Consider the following 20,800-nt stretch of genomic DNA (forward strand, 5'->3'; position numbering starts at 1 on the left):
ACGAAGAAACACAATTGATCAAGAAAAACTTTTAGATTTCACATCCTCGGACTCGAAATTCAAAGACATACAATATTGTACGTGGTGCTCATAATCAACCATCCCATTTTACTTTTATAGATACCGAGTCCAATCTTAATTGAATTTGTGTATGTTGATGACAATTCAAAAAATTAGTAAGTTATAGTGTTTAGCATTTCCCATCTCTCCTCCTCATGTAAACATTGTTTTATATGTGTGCCAACATTCCTGCTCCATAGTTACTAGTAGAACATTAGAAGTAATTTGAGTTAACTTTTTTCTATCGAATAAGCTGAAATCCTATGGAAGGTTAAGATCTGGATAAATAACTGGCTCTGCCAAACATGATCTCTCACTTGAATCACCTCCTAATGAGCAAGCAGTTTTGTTGCCTTTTTCTTTGCTTAAATGTTTAAAGTATTGAAAAGGATACAGTAATTAAAATTGCAGCAATGATCTGCCATGTCCCCACCACGTTAAGGCCTCAAGATCTAACTTTTCAGTGCCAAAATCTTCGATGCTTTAAGATATGTGTAATAAATGAATATTTTTTTGACTTTTACTCGAAGTTGCCAAATTTTATTCGTAAAGGCTAGGGGCTGGAAAAAAAAACCGAATCCAATCCGATAAAAGTGAATCCGAATCGATCCGAACCCGGCGTAAATACAGAATGGATCTTGTTTTGTGGTATTTTGGGTTATGGGTATTATCCGAACCAAACACGAATCTAAATAGATATCCGATAGAATCCGAAACATTCAAAACCTCTAAAATATCTTGTACCAAACATGAACTCAATTCCTAATATGTATCCAAAATACACTAAGAAATATTGAACATCTAAAATACTTATCTATTACATGAAGGTTGGTGATTCTATTACACGAAGGTTGGTGGTTCTATTACATGAAGGTTGATGGTTGAAGATGGCCGTTGAATCTTGAAGTATTTAGATTTAGATTTTGTTTTCGTTAAACAATGTTTCTCAAAACTCGGTTTTTGTTTTATACTTTTATTTATTTGGTTTTCTTTTTATCAGTAAATATGTTTATTTTTTGTTTGATTTTGAATGATTACGGTTGATGTTTTTTATTTTTGAATCGATTTTACTTAAGTTTTGGTTACAAAATAGGTACAAATCATGTATTTTAAAACTGAAGAACCGGTTTTACTCATGTTTTGGTTATAAAATAGGTAAAAATCAGGTATTTTTAAACCGAAAAACCGATTGAGATCCGAACCCAAAAGTATATTGGGTTGTACCAGTTCTTTGAAGATTTACTAACCCCGACCCGAACCCGATAGAACCCGGACCGGTCTCGAACCGAACTTTCATATAATCCGAATGTGGCTGATTTTGATAAACCCGAAAAACCAAAATCCGATTAGATAAAACCAAAACCCGATTGGGACCCCGAATGCCCAGGCCTAGCATCTATAGTCTGGTATTTCTTTTACCCACGCACGAGACCAGCATTATTTGTTGTTTATAATTTTACTATTTATCTTCTTTTTTTTGGTAAATTTCTTTTTTACTATTTATCTTAGTTTAACTAAAACCATATTTAACTTATTACTTTTAATATTATAAAAAATACATTCTAACACAAAAAATGTCTCCCAAGTTTTCTATTCTTTTTTTTCTTTGTATTTATAGGAAAAATAGCACTCATCTATATTTATAAAAATAATTAAAAATACAATTTTAAAAACATACACCCGGTAAACAATTAAACATCACTTTTTCTATATTTTTAATAAAGAAACCCATTATAAATAGTCTTATGTTTTCTAATTTTCTAAAATCCTATGGTTTTCATAATATCTATTTATTTTACATATTAAAAGTTGTTAGATTTTTTTCAAAAAAAGGTAAACTTTAACCATAAAAACTGAAAAAAAAACTGAAGAAATAATTGCATTTTATTTTTTTAATAATATTTATAAAAAATAGCTTTTAATCATGCCTGCTTTTGGCTTAATCATACAATGGTCGTAACTGGATTTACTATTATTGGAATAGAATGCTTAGAATGACAATTTCACCATTTCCATAAAAAATTTTACCATTTAACATGAATGTAATGGAATGCTCATTCCATCAATTTCAAAAAACTCTAACCAAAATACAAAACAAAACATTCCAAAACTTTGATAAAAAATAAATGAAATGAATCTATTCTATTTTTCTACTGCATTTCATTCATCTTATTTCATTCATCTCTATTCCATGTATTCCAAAAACAATTATGTGTAGAATGTAGTAAATGTTCACATAAGGCCAGCATTAACGGGACGCTTAGACAAGTGCTAACAGGTGGGGTCCATAGAAAAAGAGGAAGCACCGACGCCAAAGACGCTAGATCAAGCGCCGTGTTTTTTCAGTGCTTGTACTGTTTCACGGGCCCCACTGACACATGGCGGTCCGTGATTGGTTCGTTTTTAATTTTAAAAAAAAAAATCAGACAAAAAAAAAACTTTAAAAAAAAAAAAAAATTTAAGCACCCCCAAGGCCCCCAAGCGTTAGTGGTGCTCTAAGTCCCTAAAAGATTCAGGTTAAACCTTTCTCTAATCTGTCTAATGGTCGGAGAAAAAGCTGTTGTTGTTGCATGCCTCCGCTCAGTCGCTTATAAAGCGCGTGAGAATCCATCGCCTTGTCCTACACTATTATCACATCACACCAACCCCTTAAACCGACTATAAAAACCCTCAGCATCGCCACCATAAGTAACCCTTTAGATCTCTCACAAAGTGCTCTCTCTCTACTTCGCACATCACTCAACAAAGCGGTTAGCAATGTCAGCCGCCGCCGCATCCTCCACGATCTCCGTCGCCGCCGCCAACCCCCTCAAGACCTTATCCCTCTCCTCCAGATCCCCTCTCCCATCCGCCATCTCCCTCCCATCTCGCAGCCTTAACACCCCTCGCCGCCGCCTCATCCTCGTATCCTGCACCGCCGGAGACGGATCCTCCAAACCAACGATCCTCGTCGCGGAGAAGCTCGGCGAGGCCGGCGTGAAGCTCTTGGAGGGTTTCGCGAACGTCGACTGCTCTTACAACATGACCCCCGAGGAGCTCAACACCAAGATCTCCCTCTGCGATGCGTTGATCGTTCGCAGTGGAACAAAAGTTGGTCGGGAGGTTTTCGAGTCTTCTCGTGGACGTCTCAAGGTTGTTGGACGCGCTGGTGTTGGGATTGACAACGTGGATCTGAGCGCAGCGACTGAGTTTGGGTGTCTTGTCGTTAACGCGCCCACGGCGAATACGATCGCCGCCGCTGAGCATGGGATCGCACTTTTAGCCTCCATGGCTAGGAACGTCGCTCAGGCCGATGCGTCTGTTAAGGATGGTCAGTAAAGTTTCATACTTTGAATACGTTTGAACATAAAGTTTCATACTTTGAATACGTTTGAACATAAAGTTTCATACTTTGAATACGTTTGAACTTAAAAAGTCTTGTATTTTACTAAATCTTAGTTGATGAAAGTTGGAGTCTTGATGGTTTCTTGTATGTGTAATCTTGGTTTTAATGTCTCTTCTGTAATGCAGGAGAGTGGAAGAGGAACAAGTATGTGGGTGTTTCACTCGTCGGCAAGACCCTCGCAGTGATGGGATTCGGGAAAGTTGGTACCGAAGTTGCTCGTCGTGCCAAAGGTCTCGGCATGCGTGTCATTGCTCATGATCCTTACGCACCTGCAGACCGTGCACACGCCATTGGTGTTGAGCTGGTGAGCTTCGACGAAGCCTTGGCCACTGCGGATTTCATTTCGCTCCACATGCCTCTTACACCTGCAACGAACAAGATACTCAACGACGAGACGTTCGCCAAGATGAAGAAGGGGGTTCGTATCGTTAACGTTGCTCGTGGAGGTGTGATAGACGAAGACGCGTTGGTGAGGGCTCTTGATGCTGGGATTGTTTCTCAGGCTGCGCTTGATGTTTTCACTAAAGAGCCGCCGGCTAAAGACAGCCCTCTGGTGCAGCACGAGAATGTCACTGTGACACCTCATCTTGGAGCCAGCACGATGGAGGCTCAGGAAGGAGTTGCTATTGAAATTGCTGAAGCTGTTGTTGGAGCTTTGAACGGAGAGCTCGCTGCTACTGCTGTCAATGCACCTATGGTCTCTGCTGAGGTTCTGACTGAGCTGAAACCATATGTGATACTAGCCGAGAAGCTAGGGAGACTAGCGGTGCAGCTCGTGGCTGGAGGAAGCGGCGTGAAGAACGTGAAAGTCTCGTACACGTCAGCACGAGCCACTGACGATCTCGACACAAGACTGCTCCGAGCCATGATCACCAAGGGAATCATCGAGCCGATCTCTGACGTATACGTCAACTTGGTCAACGCCGACTTCACAGCCAAGCAGAGAGGTCTCAGGCTCTCGGAGGAGCGTGTGCTCTTAGACGGCTCACCAGAGAACCCGTTGGAGACCATAACAGTTCAGCTAGGCAACGTGGAGTCCAAGTTCGCGAGTTCGTTGTCTGAATCAGGAGAGGTGAAAGTGGAAGGAAGGGTGAAAGACGGGATCCCGCATTTGACAAAGGTTGGATCTTTTGAAGTGGATGTGACTCTCGAAGGTAGTATCATACTGTGCAGGCAGGTTGATCAGCCGGGTATGATTGGGACGGTGGGGAGCATCCTTGGAGAGTCTAATGTCAATGTGAACTTCATGAGCGTTGGAAGGATTGCGCCGAGGAAGCAAGCCATCATGGCGATTGGTGTGGATGATCCGCCAAGCAAGGAGACTCTTAAGAAGATTGGAGAGATCCCAGCGATTGAGGAGTTTGTTTTCCTCAAGCTCTGAGTTTGCTGTGTTGTTGTTGATTCTTGTACCTTGAATCTTGAATGTGAGGGAGGATTTGATGATGAAGTGTTTTACGTTTGTTGGGTTTAGGCAATAAAGTCTGTCTTTGGATTTTCTGACAGTTTAGGTAATGTTGAGAGTAGTAATCTCTGTGATGTTTTCAACTCTTTTTTCTGCATTGTTTGAGTGCTTCTTTCTTCTCTGAATCATGTTCTCTGCTTGAAAGCTCTATTGTGAAACTTGAATTCGGCCCTAGTTGTAATATCAACAAAAGATTTAGGCAGAAGCTCATTTTATAATGACAATTAAAATCTGGTCAATTAGTTACATGGGCTATCCAACTCAACATCTAATAAGATATTGAAAATTGGATTTGAACAGCTGCTAAGTCAAAGGTTAAACTAAACAATTAGTTAAATAGAGTATGGAACTCTATCAACAAACTACAATAATGAATATAATGTGTTGGAAAATAAGTAAACAAAGAGGCAGAAAGAAGAAGAAACACGATTATATCAAACAATGCATAACATCAAAGTAGTCAGTTTTATCACTCACAAGTTTTTCTCCAACTCCAACAAAGTTATTAGAGGTGGCTCACAAACAATGTTTACAAGAAACATAACAAGTAACAACAGCCAATGTTTTTGTAGCACAACAACTCAGAATCACTTAGCGAGCACGTTTTGAGCATGGTTCTCCTGCTGCTGCTGCGGCTGCTGGTAATTGAGAGTCCTCCTGAAGAGCATGATGTGTGGCTCTGGACGATGAATGGCGTAATGGACCCATCCACGGCTCTGCTGCACTCCTATCGCACGCCACTCATTCTACAAAAAACCCCACAATACACAAGAATGTATACAGCATCTTCACCACTAGGTAGCAGCACCAAGTAACAAGTATAGAATCTTAAACATCCCAAACACTGTTCTACATCTAAATAAACCTAACAAGAGTCGTCGAATCTCTGAGTTCTTGATATCAAAAACACACACAAAAAAGCATCTACTAGCGAGAACACTCTTCGTATTTGTAAATCCAGAGTATACGATTCCACAGATAACTTCAATTCGCAATCCCTAAACGGAGAGAGTTATCGAGCTTTCGATTCGATGATCCACAAATCGGATTATTAGATCACAATCAGGAACGCGAATAATAAAACTTACTTCGGAGAGAAGACGATTCTTCGGGAGAAGCTTAGCGGTGTCAGGAGGAAGCACGACGTGCCTGTACGTACGCACACAACAACAGATCAAGGCTCTTGTGGAAATTTTCGAAACGAAATTGAAGGAAGGAAGAAGCAGAGGCGGAGGTACGTTGTGGGTTGGGGGGGCAATTGCCTACCATGAAAATATTAAAATTAGTTTAGTTTTATAACAAATTGAAGTTATGCCCATGTTGTTATATTATTTCTTTGCCCCCTATACTCTAAATAATTACCATAACTAAAAATATTCTAATTCATATAAATATAAAACAAAAGTCCAGTTTGTTTTTATATCTACAATCTCATATTTTAGTTAATTGGGCTTTATTTAGTTTAGCAGATCTAATCCATTTTAAATAAAAACAGTTTTTATTAAATAAATAGAAAATATGGATATTTGTTTTAGGAAAATCAACTAGGTCTACGTCTTCTCAACTTCTTCTGTCGTCTTCTTCCCCTGCAATTTTTTTTCACCGGCTAGAATCACTCACGAAATTTTCTGTCCATGTAAGTTTTTTTTCTATTTATTTAATTAGTTTATATGATTATATCTATTTTAAATGTTTGTTTGATTCTCTTTTTATTGCTTTCTATCCCAAAATTGTCTGATGATATGCTTTGAGGTTGTGACTTGTGATGTTAATGTAGAATAATTTTAGACTCATCCAATATTATTATATATGATTTTGATTTTAACGTGAAAAACTGATTAGCTAAATATGATGAATTGTGTTTAGTTTAGTAACATGTTAAAAGTCTTAATGTAATTGACTTTATAATAATATACTATTTCTACTGATTTGCAGATAAATGGAGCGATATTATAACAAAACGAGTGCTTCAGATTCTAAAAGAAATTTGGATAAATTGGATAACTCTGATGATTTGGATTCTTTGCCATGGGATCCAGCTGAAAGAAAAAAGATATCGCAGTATCTTCCGAATCAAAAAGACGAAGTAAGGCGGAAATATTTAACTAGAGGTCCTTGTCAGCCCTATGGTCATGTTTTTCAAAAGAAGAAGTTTGGAACAACAATGAGGCGGTTTAATCCAGCTTGGTTTGAGAAGTATGGTAATTGGCTAGAGTACAGCGTCTCCAAAGATAAAGCATTCTGTTTGTGTTGCTATTTGTTCAGAGATGACATACCAAAACAAGGTGGAAATTATGCTTTTGTGACTGAAGGTTTTCTTGTTGGAAAAAACCCGAGGCTTTATCTGAGCATGTAGGTGGAATTAATAGCTTTCATAATATTGCTGTTAAGAGATGTGATGATTTGATGAATCAAGGTCAGTCAATTGTGCATGCTTTTTATAAGCAAGGCGATGTGGTGAAAAATGAATATCGCATCCGGTTAAATGCTTCAGTTGATGCTTCTAGGTACTTGTTACGACAAGGATTACCTTTCCGCGGTCATGATGAAGGAAAAGATTCTGCTAATAAAGGAAACTTTGTAGAGCTTTTGAAGTATACCGGAGAACAAAATGACGCTGTAAGTAAGGTTATTTTGGAGAACGCTCCAAAAAATAATCAGATGGTTTCTCAAGTGATTCAGAAAGATATTGTACATTGTTTTGCTCAAGAAGTACTGAAATCTATCATGGAAGAAATCGATCATGGAGTGTTCGGTTTGATGGTCGATGAGTCTGCAGATGTTTCTAACAAAGAGCAAATGGCTGTTGTCTTTCGGTTTGTTGATAAAAGTGGATTAGTTAAAGAGAGATTTGTGGGAGTTACTCATGTAAAAGAAACGTCTTCTTTATCTCTGAAATCTGCAGTTGATGACTTGTTTGCAAAACATGGGTTGAGCCTAAAACAGTTGAGAGGACAAGGTTATGATGGAGCAAGCAATATGAAGGGACAGTTTAATGGGCTGAGAGCATTGGTTGCTAGAGAAAATAGTTCAGCCTATTATGTACATTGTTTTGCTCATCAACTTCAGCTAGTTGTGGTGGCAGTTGCGAAAAAGAGCTTTGAAGTTAGTAATTTTTTTGACATGGTTTCGACTTTGCTGAATGTGGTTGTGGCTTCTTGCAAGAGGAAAGATACACTTCTTGATATGAATCGGAAGAGGGTGGAGGAAGGGATTGACAGTGGTGACATTAACACTGGAACGGGACAAAATCAAGAGATTTCTCTTCCAAGGCCTGGAAATACTCGTTGGGGTTCTCATTATAAAACTTTGCTGCGTCTGGTTGAGTTGTTTCCTTCAGTCATTGAAATCCTTGAAAGTGTTCAAGATGAAGGCGCTGATGACTCAAAAAGATGTCAAGCATATGGTCTTCTCAAGTATTTTCACACATTCGATTGTGTGTTCTATTTGCAGTTGATGCTGTTTATTTTGGGAGTAACTGAGAATCTGTCAATGGCTTTGCAAATGAAGAATCAAGATATTTCAAATGCCATGTCACTTGTAGATTCAACTAAACGGGAGTTGCAAAAATTTCGAGAAGATGGATGGGATTTGCTAATCGGTAAAGTTTCATCATTCTGCGAAAAGAATAAAGCTACTATGCTTGTGATGGATGAAGAATTTGTGGATTTAAGGAGGCCAAGGAAAAAAACTGGTGTAACCAATCTGCATCATTACAAGGTTAATTGTTTCTACGCTGTTATGGATTTGCAACTTCAAGAGCTTAATGATCGATTTACTGAGGTAAACACTGATTTGCTTATTTGCATGGCTTCTTTAAGTCCTGCCAATTCCTTCCGTGAGTTTGATAAGTCTAAGCTTTTGAGATTGGTTAAGTTCTATCCTGATGATTTTAGTTTTGGAGAGTGTCTATCTATGGAACACCATCTTGGAATCTACATTGATAATATAAAAAACGATGAACGGTTTAAGAATTTGAAGAATCTTGGAGATCTTTCTCGTCTGATGGTGGAAACAAAAAAGCACCTTGTACATCCTTTAGTTTATAGGCTCTTGAAGTTGGTTTTAACATTGCCTGTTGCTACTGCAAGTGTTGAAAGATGCTTTTCTGCAATGAAATTAGTGAAGACAGCTACACGCAACCGAATTGGAGACGAGTTTCTAAGTGATTGTTTAGTATGTTATATTGAAAAGGAGTTGTTTGAATCTGTTACAAACGAAACAGTGGTGAAGCGATTTCAATCCATGAGAGAGCGTAGGATCCATTTGTAATGATTTGTACGGTTTTATGACAATGGTTTTTATATTTTATCTAGTAGTTTTTATTTATGCCCCTGATACATATAGTTTCTAGATCCGCCACTGGGAAGAAGGAAAGCTACCTGTACTCGAAAGTGTCGTCGAAGTATTTGTCAGAGTACTGGATCTGACCCATCTCTTCTCTAGCAATTGAAACGGAGATGATATGATTCAGATAGATCGATCGTTTTTGGAGTGGGAAGAACCCTAAAGTGACGAGGAGTGTATTAAATGGAAGTTAAAAGTGATTGGGGGGGGGGGGGGGGGCATCAATGTAATTAACTGGAAATCTAGGGGTTTTAATTTTTAGCCAACGGTTTTTATATTATTATTGTTTTTGGCCTTTTTGAATTTTGAAAATTTTCAGAAGGAAGAATCACGAACCCAACCAAACCACGTTCTGCGAAGGCTGAGATGAAAAATAAAATGTTTTAAACCGGAAAGGTTAAACCGAATTGTATTGAAATTGGGAGATTCGGTTTGCTTCTGATCAAACCGATCACGAATAAAAATTTATATTTTTGTTTACTAAAAGCATCTTTATCCGGGGATACTAGAGGGTTTTTTAGCGTGTGGATCCCGCGTAGGACCCACTTTTTTTTTTAAGAAATCGGTTACAAAAACTATTAAATAGTAATCGGTTCTTAAAGGTTTTTTACACTGTTCGCGGACCCCACTAACACGTGGCGGCTCACGATTGGTTCGTTTTTTTTTTCTCTAAATTCGAAAAAAAAAAAAAAAAAAATTAACAAACCCTATTTGGGGTTTCAGGGATAATGATGCTCTAACTACCCAATAAATGAAACATGCTGTATTGATATGGATAGAGGCATTTTTGTGTTTTATTTCTACTTTTATTGTTGCAACCATAACCAGCAGCAAACCGCATAAGCACTAAGTAGAGACAGCGTAACGTAGCAAGACCATGCAACCGAATTCAAACCATATACATGTATCTCTCATCTGCATTATGCTCTGACAACATTCTCATACAACAAACCGGCCCAATATTGCTTTCTGTAACAAGAGCATTCCTCAAGCTCTTTTTATTGAATAAATAAATCACATCGCAGAAATCAATTATTTAAGCATACAAGAGCAGGTTTTTCCAGGACATATAATAAAAGAGATGGTCTTGGGAGTGTACAAGCACGTTTTGTTTGGTGTGAACAACAAATCCACATGACTAAAAATGAAACACAGTCTTTGTGTTTTGGTTACTTCCCATTATACAGAAAGAAAACATGGAAAGACACCCATCAAACTTGCAAGAAGCTAGCGTACTTGGCACCAAGGAGAAGCCTCTGAATGCACAAGAGAGCGTTCTTGGTCACCTCAGCGTTCTCATGAGCCATCAGTTTCATCACTCGCTCTTTCGCCTTGAGGTCTGTTACGATCACTCTCCCCGCTGCATGGTACTGTATGAACTGCGAGAGATCATAGCACGCCACCGCCAAGGATCTTGGATCACTTGACGTATCCAAGATTGTGAGGAGGACCCTCAGTATCTGCATCCACATGTTTTAACCAAATAGTTAAGCCGCTTTGAGCCCTACAAGTGGTGGTGGTGATTGAGAAGAAAGTAATACCTGGAGGTCATTTTCTTCAAAGCTAGTGACATTCTCACGCCAGAAGTTGGCCTCTTTGTGCATTGGGTTCCAGTCAAGATGGCCAAGAAGAACCTCTTGCTTATATTTGTCAAAGGAACTCAGCTTCCTGATCTTGTCTTTTAGATCTTCCTCTAGTTGGTTCAGTGCGTCCAGCAAATCCTTCCAAAATTCAGAAATTAAACAGGTTTAACCATGGCAATGCTTGCAACAAAGGCATATACTATATAATACACATCCGGTGTTGTAGGAATCACTGACCTCGTCACTCCATGCTTGTGTTTTCAGACTGTGGATGATATGTGGGAGTCCAAGATCAACCATCTAGGCACCAAATGTATCTTTTGGAAGCAAGTTCATGAATGTCAATATGACTACCCTCACAACCTATAAGACAAAGGACCGTCAGAGAAACATAACAAGTCTGCAAATTAATGATCCAAAACAGATAAAAGAAATTAAAAAGCTTGGTACTGCAGACAGAGATTCCGATTGATCAACAAAAGAGAACATAGCTCACCTTTTCCTTAGTCGAGCTCTTGACCACTTCCGTGAGCCTTAGCATTGTCCTAGATGTTGCCAAGTACTCTATCGTGGGTTCATAATAGGACATAAGCCAAATGCAGAGACATGTTTCGTAGAGTAGCTGTTGGTCAAGAGCGTACAAATCACACGAATTAGTTACTGAGACATTATGACAAAATGAACTGATGCAAAACTATATATTATCTAATGGGTTACTACTTTAGAACTAGAGAGCAATATAAATCCACAGCTTCAGTTGTAAATTTGAAAATCATAACGAGTTTCATCCTGAGTGTATGTCTAATCATAGCCCTTCTACCGAAGACTTTGCATCATATGGAAACGGCAATACATCTCTACATCTTTAGTGGGCACTTTTCACTGAATACTACTTACACCATATGTATAGTTACCTGGATAGACTGCTGAGTGGATGCTGGGGAGATCAAAGGGACAAGTAACTTCACCCCATCTGCCTGAACAAATAACGATCTCACAACAGGTTCCTTAAGCAGTGTGGACAAGCAGCTGATTGCAACTGGAGCTCCACGAGTAGGATGAGAAGGCTGCCTCAGCTGCATTTCAAAATGAAGGATTGTGAAACCTACGTTGGACGCTTTTCAAGAATCACTAACTTTTAACAACAATGCAGAGCAAGCATTAACTATTAAAAATAAAGAAGAAAAGGAGAAAAGGAACCTGAGCACAAAGCCACTCCACCAATCCACTGAGTAAATCATCAATTGTAGTAATATGTTTCTTAGAACCCGAAGCTTCTCCATTTGCAATAACACTAGCTTTTGGCCTATAACTATACCTTACCAGAAGAACAAGACCCGCCAAGTCAAAGATAATGAATGTTAGAGACATGCTTAGTAAAGTATATAATAAGCAGTATTGAACTCTACAATACCTTATTATCCAGGCAAGGATCTTGCGGCTTTTTTTCTTGAATGAACCAATTGCCCTTCGACAGCAACCTGAAAGAGGGCATATCTTTTAGATTTTGCACTCTTTTGAAAATAGACAGCTAAAATCAAGCAAAGATGTAACTGAAAGCAGTTATCCCCAATGGAGTGTTGCATTTATTCCCTTTTTTAGGAAGATTGTAGTTGAAATAATAAACTGACTCATCATGACTAAAATCAGGATCTCAGACTAAACAAGCAAGGGCCAAGTGACTAAACAGACAAAGCAACGGAATCTCTTGCTAGAACCACTACACCATAAGTGCAGGACTAAGAAATCAGGTCACATTAAACATAAACACAGACATATTAATTAATCTATCTGAGAAATAGCTGTTTTCTGTAACTAGGTAAGGTCGAGTTTCGTCTGACACCATAGATATAAACAGTAGAATGAATACAAGGAAAACTAGAAAGGACATCTGACACGTTATGATGTCAAGTAAGAGAATGAGAAACATCCAACAAGTCCTAGACCTTTCCGAAGCAGAAGCAACATATTCAATAGCATGGGAAAGAATACTTGCCGAGACCAAATTTCAGTCATAAATAAAACTATTTGCATAGGGATCTAACCTCAAGAAAGGCTCGTAAGTATCCTCATGTGCCAAAGATTGATCATGGAATAACCGAGCTCGTGCTGGGTTTGCTGGCAAACAGGTTTATGCATTAGTACTACTACTCAGTATCCAAAATTATGAAAAGGTGAATGCAAATATCTCCATGTTGTATTTATTAACCTGAGAGCATTTCATAAATCAAAGCCAAAACATATTCCACGGTTTCTTCTTTAAATATATCACGTAAGATGGTAACGAACAGCTGAACATAAGCTCGACCATCCGGCAACAATAAAGACATATGATATGATGCGGAGGGTTTATGTGAGGAAGAGGAACAGGGGAGAAGAGGAGAAGGAAGGGAAAGAGGAAGAAGTAGAGCGAGCAGTTGAGTAAGTCGTTTGAGTCTGGTTTGTACTTGGACCTTGAATATATAAGAGGACCCAAGGAGAATAATAGAGTCAGTTAGTTGGTTGGCCTTGGGCTGGATCTAGAGAGTTTGTAATTGGCTTAGACTCCATTATGAGGAGCTAAGAGAGGGTGGTTGGGCGGATATTATTCAATATACTTCTCAGTTCTAACAAATTGGTGCGGTGAGCGTGGATCGAACACGCGACCTTCAGATATGAACGGGGGTATTGATATGATGCGGAGGGTTTATGTGAGGAAGAGGAACAGGGGAGAAGAGGAGAAGGAAGGGAAAGAGGAAGAAGTAGAGCGAGCAGTTGAGTAAGTCGTTTGAGTCTGGTTTGTACTTGGGCCTTGAATATATAAGAGGACCCAAGGAGAATAATAGAGTCAGTTAGTTGGTTGGCCTTGGGCTGGATCTAGAGAGTTTGTAATTGGCTTAGACTCCATTATGAGGAGCTAAGAGAGGGTGGTTGGGCGGATATTATTCAATATACTTCTCAGTTCTAACAAATTGGTGACGGTGAGCGCTCTGGAGAACGGAACTTCGCGAGATCGGGGATGAAGAACACGAGACAAACCAGCGAGAATCAATCGGATCATCCGGTGACGATGGAGTCACTCGCGATGACGTTACGCGATCATACGTCGTCGCAGGTTGATACGAATCGGCGATTCGCTGAGTCGTTTCATGAGTTAGAGAAGAATGCGAAGGCGATGGAATCGCGAATCGAAGAGACGCTGGAGGCGAAGATCGAAGCATGTTACCAGAAGATGTGCGCTCGATTGGAGAAGAAACTTTCAAAATCGATTGATGTTTCCGATGAATCGCCCCCACCGTATCGTCATCCTAACTATCAGGTACATAATTCCACCGTGGAACCTGGCCGTAGTAGTAGGAATGAGGATGCGAATGATCGAACCACTGTAGTTGGTAGTCGCGAGCGAATGTTGAAACGTGTGGAATTGCCTGTGTTTGATGGTGTGGATGCGTATGCTTGGTTTGCACTAGCTGAACGTTTTTTCAGGATTGGCGGTTACGATGACAGAGCTAAGCTGGAGGTAGTTTCAGTGAGTTTAGCAGGTGACGTTCTGAGCTGGTTCAATAGTGAAATGAATCGAAGAGGTTTTCGAAGTTGGATTGAGTTTAAACAGAAGCTGGTGTCGCGGTTTAGTAAAGAGAAGTTCAGAGATCCCAGTCAGCCGTTCTTTGCAGTCAAGCAGACGGGAACGGCAGCTCAGTATATCCACGCCTTTGAAGATCTTTCTACACAAGTAACTGGTTTGACAGATACACAACTGGAGGGAATTTTTATGAATGGCCTGAAACCGGAGATGAGGGAAGTAGTTAATATGTGCAAACCAGTGGATTTGGATGAGATGATTTCGTCAACGTATCAAATGGAGGACAGTGTGCTGTATAAAGTAGTTTGTCGAGAGAGACAAGCGGAGAAGAAAGACACTTTCAAGACAGCGTCGACAAAATCATACGCGTCTTCCAAGAGCAGTTCAGGGTGGACTTTTAAACCTCAACAACCGAAACAGAACGAGACTGGAGGGCAGAAACAGCAGCTACGTTTGACTGAAGCTCAGATAGCTGAAAAGAAGCGTTTGGGGCTCTGTTTTACGTGTGATGACAAGTGGTCAAGGCAACATGTGTGTCCCAATCGAGCTCTTCAGGTTTTGACGGTTATAAATGGCATTGAAATGGAGATTTTGGATCAGTCATTGATTGAAGTTGAGGAAGAGGTTGAAGACACGGAAGCATCAATGATGGAACTATCCTTGAATTCTTTTTTGGGATTGTCTTCTTCCCGCACTACCAAGCTGCGTGGGATTATGAAGGCAACTTCGTTGGTGGTGATGATTGACAGTGGAGCCACTCATAATTTCATATCACCAGCTGCAGCAAAGATGAATAAACTCATTATCACACAAAATCCAAACTTGAGTGTGCTATTGGGAACAGGAATCTCGGTCAATGGCTCGGGAATTTGTAAAAACGTGGAACTCAGGTTACCGTCTATGAAGTTCCAAGCTGATTTCATTGTACTGGAGTTGGGAAACGCTGATGTCATACTGGGCGTCCAGTGGCTGCGAACTTTGGGCAAATGTTTGGTGGATTGGGAACGCAATGAATGGTCTTTCACTTACCACGGAGTGCCAGTAACCTTAGTCGGTGATCCAACACTACACGAACAACGGGTTTCCATCAAAACGTTTGCAGTAAATGTTTCAGAGAGCAAAACAGTTCCAGAGATAGAATTGAAAGCAGTGGATGGATCCAAAGTTTCCGAGGACGAGTTACCGCTGATGATTGCTCAGAAATTACAAGAATATGAGGAGGTATTTCAGAAACCAGTGGGTTTACCTCCGGTCAGGGGTAGAGAACATGCGATTGTGCTGCAGGACAATTCGAAACCTGTAAGCGTGAGGCCTTATAGGTATCCTCATGCACATAAGGAGGTCATGGAGAAGATGGTTAAAGAGATGATGGAGGAAGGGTTGATTCGGCCAAGTCAGAGTCCCTTCTCAAGTCCTGTCTTATTGGTAAAAAAGAAGGATAATTCACACAGATTTTGTGTGGATTATAGAGCTTTGAATAGAGCGACGGTTCCAGACAAATATCCAATTCCGATGATTGACCAATTGTTGGATGAATTGCATGGAGCTACGGTTTTTTCGAAGCTGGATCTTAGAGCCGGGTATCATCAGATAAGGATGCAGGAGCAAGATGTCGCAAAGACTGCTTTCCGGACACATGATGGTCACTTTGAATTTCTAGTAATGCCTTTCGGGCTTACTAATGCCCCGGCCACGTTCCAAGCGCTGATGAATTATATATTCAGAAGTTTCTTGAGGAAGTTTGTGCTAGTGTTTTTTGATGATATTCTCATCTATAGTACAAGCATGGAGGAGCATGTGAAGCATTTGAGTTTGGTCTTGGATGTGTTTGTGGAGCAAAAACTTTTTGCTAACAGAAAGAAGTGTGCATTTGCTCAAGGAAGAGTCGAGTATTTGGGACATGTGATTACACGTGATGGTGTCTCAACAGACAATCAGAAGATAGCAGCAGTGCAGCAGTGGCCCTCCCCAACAACAGTGAAAGCGTTGAGAGGATTTTTGGGATTAACGGGCTACTATAGGAAGTTTGTGCAATACTATGGTTCTATTGCGAGACCGCTCACAGAATTACTGAAGAAGGAGCAATTTATGTGGTCTGAGTTAACACAGAATGCGTTTGCTAAGTTGAAACACGCAATGATAACAGCTCCGGTGTTAGCATTACCAGATTTTTCACAGATGTTCGTTGTGGAATCAGACGCGTCTGGTTTTGGTCTTGGGGCAGTATTGATGCAGAACCAGCACCCTATTGCTTACTTCAGTAAAGGATTGACGGCTAAGGAGCAACAGAAACCGATATATGAAAGAGAGCTAATGGCTATTGTGCTGGCAATTCAGAAATGGCGCCATTATCTCTTGGGTAGAAGGTTTGTTGTCAGAACGGATCAACAGAGCCTTAAGTATCTCCTTGAGCAGCGGGAGATAACCTTGGATTATCAGCGTTGGTTAACGAGGATCTTGGGGTATGAGTTTGATATTGAGTATAAGGTTGGAAGTGAAAATAAAGTGGAGATGGTCTTTCTAGAATTGAGTATTCAGGGATTGAGCGAGTGCAGATCGACTTGATGGCTTTAACAGTTCCGTCGTCTTTACAGCTGCAAGAATTGTACAGAGAAGTGGAGGAAAATAGAGAGATTCAGGAGACGATACGAAAAGTGTTGGATAAGGAGGCAGTGAAGAATGGCTTTACAGTGGTCAATGGTCGTCTGTTCTATAAGAACGCCATGGTCATCCCTGCAGACTCGTCACAGATATCTCTCATTCTTCAAGAATGCCATGACAGTCTGATGGGAGGGCATGCGGGTGTTTTACGAACTCTGCAGCGGGTTCGAGCTCTCTTCTATTGGTCAAAGATGAGAAAAAGAATACAGGAGTATGTGGCAGCATGTACAGTGTGTCAGACACACAAGACTTCTACTCTATCTCCTGCGGGCTTGCTGCAACCAATCAACATTCCAGTTCGTATATGGGAGGATGTTGCGATGGATTTTATCGAAGGATTGCCAACATCACAAGGAGTGAACGTCATTCTGGTGGTAGTGGATCGCCTCAGTAAATATGGCCATTTCATAGCTCTGAAACATCTTTTTACCGCGGTTGACGTCGCTGACAAGTTTACAAAAGAAATTATTCGTTTGCATGGGTTTCCAAAATCAATCATCTCGGATCGTGACAGGATTTTCCTTAGCAAGTTCTGGAAGGAGTGCTTTCGTTTATCAGGCACACGATTGCGTTTTAGCACTGCGTTTCACCCCCAATCCGATGGCCAAACGGAGGTGTTAAACAGATGCTTGGAGACTTACTTACGCTGTTTTGCCTCCACTCACCCTAAGACTTGGTCAAAGTTTCTCTTATGGGCAGAACTATGGTATAATACAGCGTATCATACGGCCTTGAAGTGTACTCCGTTCAAACTCGTGTACGGCAGAGACCCTCCACAGTTGGTGGCGCATGAGGCTGGGTCGACATTGAACTTTGAGGTTGAGGCTGCGTTTCAGGAGCGAGATCGTATGTTAGAGACTATTAAAGATAATCTCGTGAGAGCACAGGAATTGATGAAGAACAATGCGGATAAGCATCGACGTGATTTGGAGTTCGAAGTTGGCTCAATGGTTTTTCTGAAGCTGAGACCTTATCGTCAACATTCAGTGAGTAGGAGATTGTTTCAGAAACTGGCAGCAAGGTATTATGGGCCGTTCGAAGTTGTAGCACGAGTGGGCAAGGTGGCTTATAAATTGAAGTTGCCAGAGTCTTCACGCATTCACCCGGTTTTTCATGTGTCACAGCTTAAACCGGTGATTGGTGAAGCTACGGTTGTTACAGAGCTTCCATCGGTGTTGGATGGAAATGATGAAGTGCGTATTGAACCAGAAGAGATTTTGGATACTCGTTATGATGAGGAGGGATATTTGGAAGTGTTGGTCAGGTGGAGTCATCTTCCTACGCATGAGACATCTTGGTTGCGCGCTAGAGAAGTTAAACATCAGTTTCCTTCGTTTTCACTTGAGGACAAGCTGAAACTCGTGAACGGGGGTATTGATATGATGCGGAGGGTTTATGTGAGGAAGAGGAACAGGGGAGAAGAGGAGAAGGAAGGGAAAGAGGAAGAAGTAGAGCGAGCAGTTGAGTAAGTCGTTTGAGTCTGGTTTGTACTTGGGCCTTGAATATACAAGAGGACCCAAGGAGAATAATAGAGTCAGTTAGTTGGTTGGCCTTGGGCTGGATCTAGAGAGTTTGTAATTGGCTTAGACTCCATTATGAGGAGCTAAGAGAGGGTGGTTGGGCGGATATTATTCAATATACTTCTCAGTTCTAACAACATAACATATCACTTCACAATGACAAGGTAAGGTAAATGCTTGCATGGTCGTTATACAACTTCAACCACTTCTAACACAGAGAAACTGACACAAGTTTCTGTAAATGTGTGTGTGAGAGAGAGAGAGAGAAAACAGTTGTTGTAGAAGATTTACTTCATCCAGCAACTGTGCCCTTGCACTCTCAGTTTTTTTATCGTAGCGCCTTAGGAGCTGGAGATCTGTAGCTGAAATCAGCTTAGTTGTCATGTAAGTCTCCCATGGAATGTCCCTTTGCAATACCTGCAAAGGTAAAATAACAACAGAGAGTTGTTAATAATAGATTACCAAGGGAAATCGGTAAAATAAAATTTCCATCCAAAATTTAACAGTTGATCCATTTTTAGAAAGGAACAAGAACAAATAAGTTTTAGCTAACGTAATTTCAAACACTGTAAACTCACTGAAAAAAAAACACATGATCAACATATCTAAGCATTTTAAACGACATGATCCTTGTAAAAAAACTTGTCATTATTCACATTTTATCTTTCGTTGCTAAACATATTCAGACCAAAACAGAGTTAAACAACAACATCATATCACCAACCTGCTCCGTAGACAGTTCCGCCTGATCCATAGAGCTGGTTCGAATCCCTACATAATCTAAATCATGGCACGATGATTACGAGTTTCGAAACAGACCTTGATTCAAATCAACTAAAATGCCTAACGAAACACGATCTACAAGCATTCGTGAAATGTCAAGAATAAGAGAAGCTAAAACAGATCAAGTAGCAAACGCGATTCCAAGTCTCTTTCGAAAATCGATTGAATCAGATGATGATTGATGATGAGAAGAAAGCAAACAGAGGAGGAGCGACATTGACCTGAAGATCGCAAACGAGTTGATCGCGACCGGGAACGAAGAAGACAAAGTAGTGAAGGATCTCTATTCTGTGACGATAAGGAGGACATATAGATAGATAGAGAGCTTCTCCGAAACTCGAATCTGAATCGTGGAAGAAGTTAAAGAGTAGTCGCGGGCAATCAAAACAAAGATCAGACGCTGACAGTTTTATAAGTAAACTACAATACTACCCCTGTCTTTGCGCATTTCCGGCTGTTGATTTAAAACCAAGGTTAGTAATCCGGTATAGACACCGCTTAGCTTTAGACCATCTCCAACCCACCTCTATTTCTATCTCTATATTTTCCTCTACAATAGATAAACTCTATTATAGAGGTGAAAATGCTCCAATGTACACTCTATAATAGAGTTCCTCTATTTATAAGGAAAAATATAGAGATATGTTTTTTTCACCTCTAAATATAGAGATAAAAAGTTAATTTCCTCTATATTTTCCTCTAAAATAGAGAAACTATATTATAGAGGCATCTATTGGAACATTTTTACTTCTATAATAGAGATTTCTATTTTAGAGGAAATTATAGAGTTGTACATTGGAGATGCTCTTAGACGATTTTTATCTGGTTATATAACCAAAACGATTTTTTAAAAGAAAAATTATTTTAAATTGGTTTAAATTGTTATAAGCTGATCTAAATCAATATATAATTCGACTATACGCTAATCCATTATAGAGCATGTGCCCACCAATTTCTTTAACATTGTTTATAATAAAGTTAATGGCATAAATGATTTGATCATTTTGGTAAATCTAATTAACATCTTCATGATACAACTAACTGGAGACGCACCACTCAAGCAGATTAAACATACACAGAACAGACATATCATTCCATCAATAAAGCAGCTTCGGAAAGATGTTGTTTTGAGGAAGAGAAATGATCATTAACTCTTTAAGTCCAGATAGATCCTTGAAGCAGTTTTGAGTAGATTTATAATGCACTAGGGGAATGTCCGCGGAATATTGTTTTATTATTGCTAAGAGCAAGATTTTTTGGATAATGTAATTTTGTTGTCGTTTTTATTTGTTAAGAGCATTACTTGGTATTTTTAGTGTGTTTTGTAATAGTAGGTGATATATTAATATATTTTGTGTTTGTTTTTTTTTAATAATTTGTTTTTGTTTGTATAGTACTTGTTAGTAGTGAAGTGAGCCTCTAACATAAAAGAATATT

General features: G+C 39.7%; 3 protein-coding genes and 1 long non-coding RNA gene across 5 annotated transcripts; 1 reads left to right on the forward strand and 3 right to left on the reverse strand.

Annotated features, from left to right (window-relative positions):
• The first annotated feature begins 2,731 nt into the window (after nt 1–2,731).
• Nucleotides 2,732–5,032, forward strand: LOC106380661 (D-3-phosphoglycerate dehydrogenase 1, chloroplastic). The gene is made up of 2 exons (XM_013820461.3): nt 2,732–3,370; nt 3,571–5,032. Exons 1-2 carry the CDS (start codon nt 2,818–2,820, stop codon nt 4,824–4,826), a joined length of 1,809 nt encoding a protein of 602 aa, XP_013675915.2. The 5' UTR covers nt 2,732–2,817; the 3' UTR covers nt 4,827–5,032.
• Nucleotides 5,033–5,321: 289 nt separating this feature from the next.
• LOC106380659 (cyclin-dependent kinases regulatory subunit 1) lies at nt 5,322–9,457 on the reverse strand. The gene is made up of 3 exons (XM_013820460.3): nt 9,290–9,457; nt 5,996–6,056; nt 5,322–5,653 (listed from the first exon to the last, which is right to left on the reverse strand). Exons 1-3 carry the CDS (start codon nt 9,340–9,342, stop codon nt 5,495–5,497), a joined length of 273 nt encoding a protein of 90 aa, XP_013675914.1. The 5' UTR covers nt 9,343–9,457; the 3' UTR covers nt 5,322–5,494.
• Nucleotides 9,458–10,134: 677 nt separating this feature from the next.
• Nucleotides 10,135–13,150, reverse strand: LOC106377745 (V-type proton ATPase subunit H-like). 2 transcript variants are annotated; one of them, XR_007320441.1, is made up of 9 exons: nt 13,047–13,150; nt 12,883–12,955; nt 12,252–12,318; nt 12,038–12,155; nt 11,752–11,913; nt 11,334–11,459; nt 11,075–11,200; nt 10,796–10,975; nt 10,135–10,714 (listed from the first exon to the last, which is right to left on the reverse strand). XR_007320441.1 is itself a non-coding variant. In XM_048750386.1 (9 exons), the coding sequence occupies exons 7-9, from the start codon at nt 11,135–11,137 to the stop codon at nt 10,466–10,468; spliced, it is 492 nt and encodes a 163-aa protein (XP_048606343.1). In that variant the 5' UTR covers nt 11,138–11,200; nt 11,334–11,459; nt 11,752–11,913; nt 12,038–12,149; nt 12,252–12,318; nt 12,883–12,955; nt 13,047–13,150; the 3' UTR covers nt 10,135–10,465. The 2 variants fall into 2 exon arrangements, 1 of the variants encoding a protein (XP_048606343.1); XM_048750386.1 differs by having other exon boundaries at nt 12,038–12,149.
• A 5,716-nt stretch (nt 13,151–18,866) lies between these two features.
• On the reverse strand, nt 18,867–19,885 carry LOC111204748. Its single transcript, XR_002657325.2, has 3 exons — nt 19,585–19,885; nt 19,305–19,360; nt 18,867–18,997 (listed from the first exon to the last, which is right to left on the reverse strand). It is a non-coding gene; the product is annotated as an uncharacterized LOC111204748 (long non-coding RNA).
• Nucleotides 19,886–20,800: the final 915 nt, after the last annotated feature.

This window comes from Brassica napus, chromosome C3, assembly GCF_020379485.1.
Source record: "Brassica napus cultivar Da-Ae chromosome C3, Da-Ae, whole genome shotgun sequence".
Lineage (NCBI taxonomy): Eukaryota > Viridiplantae > Streptophyta > Magnoliopsida > Brassicales > Brassicaceae > Brassica > Brassica napus.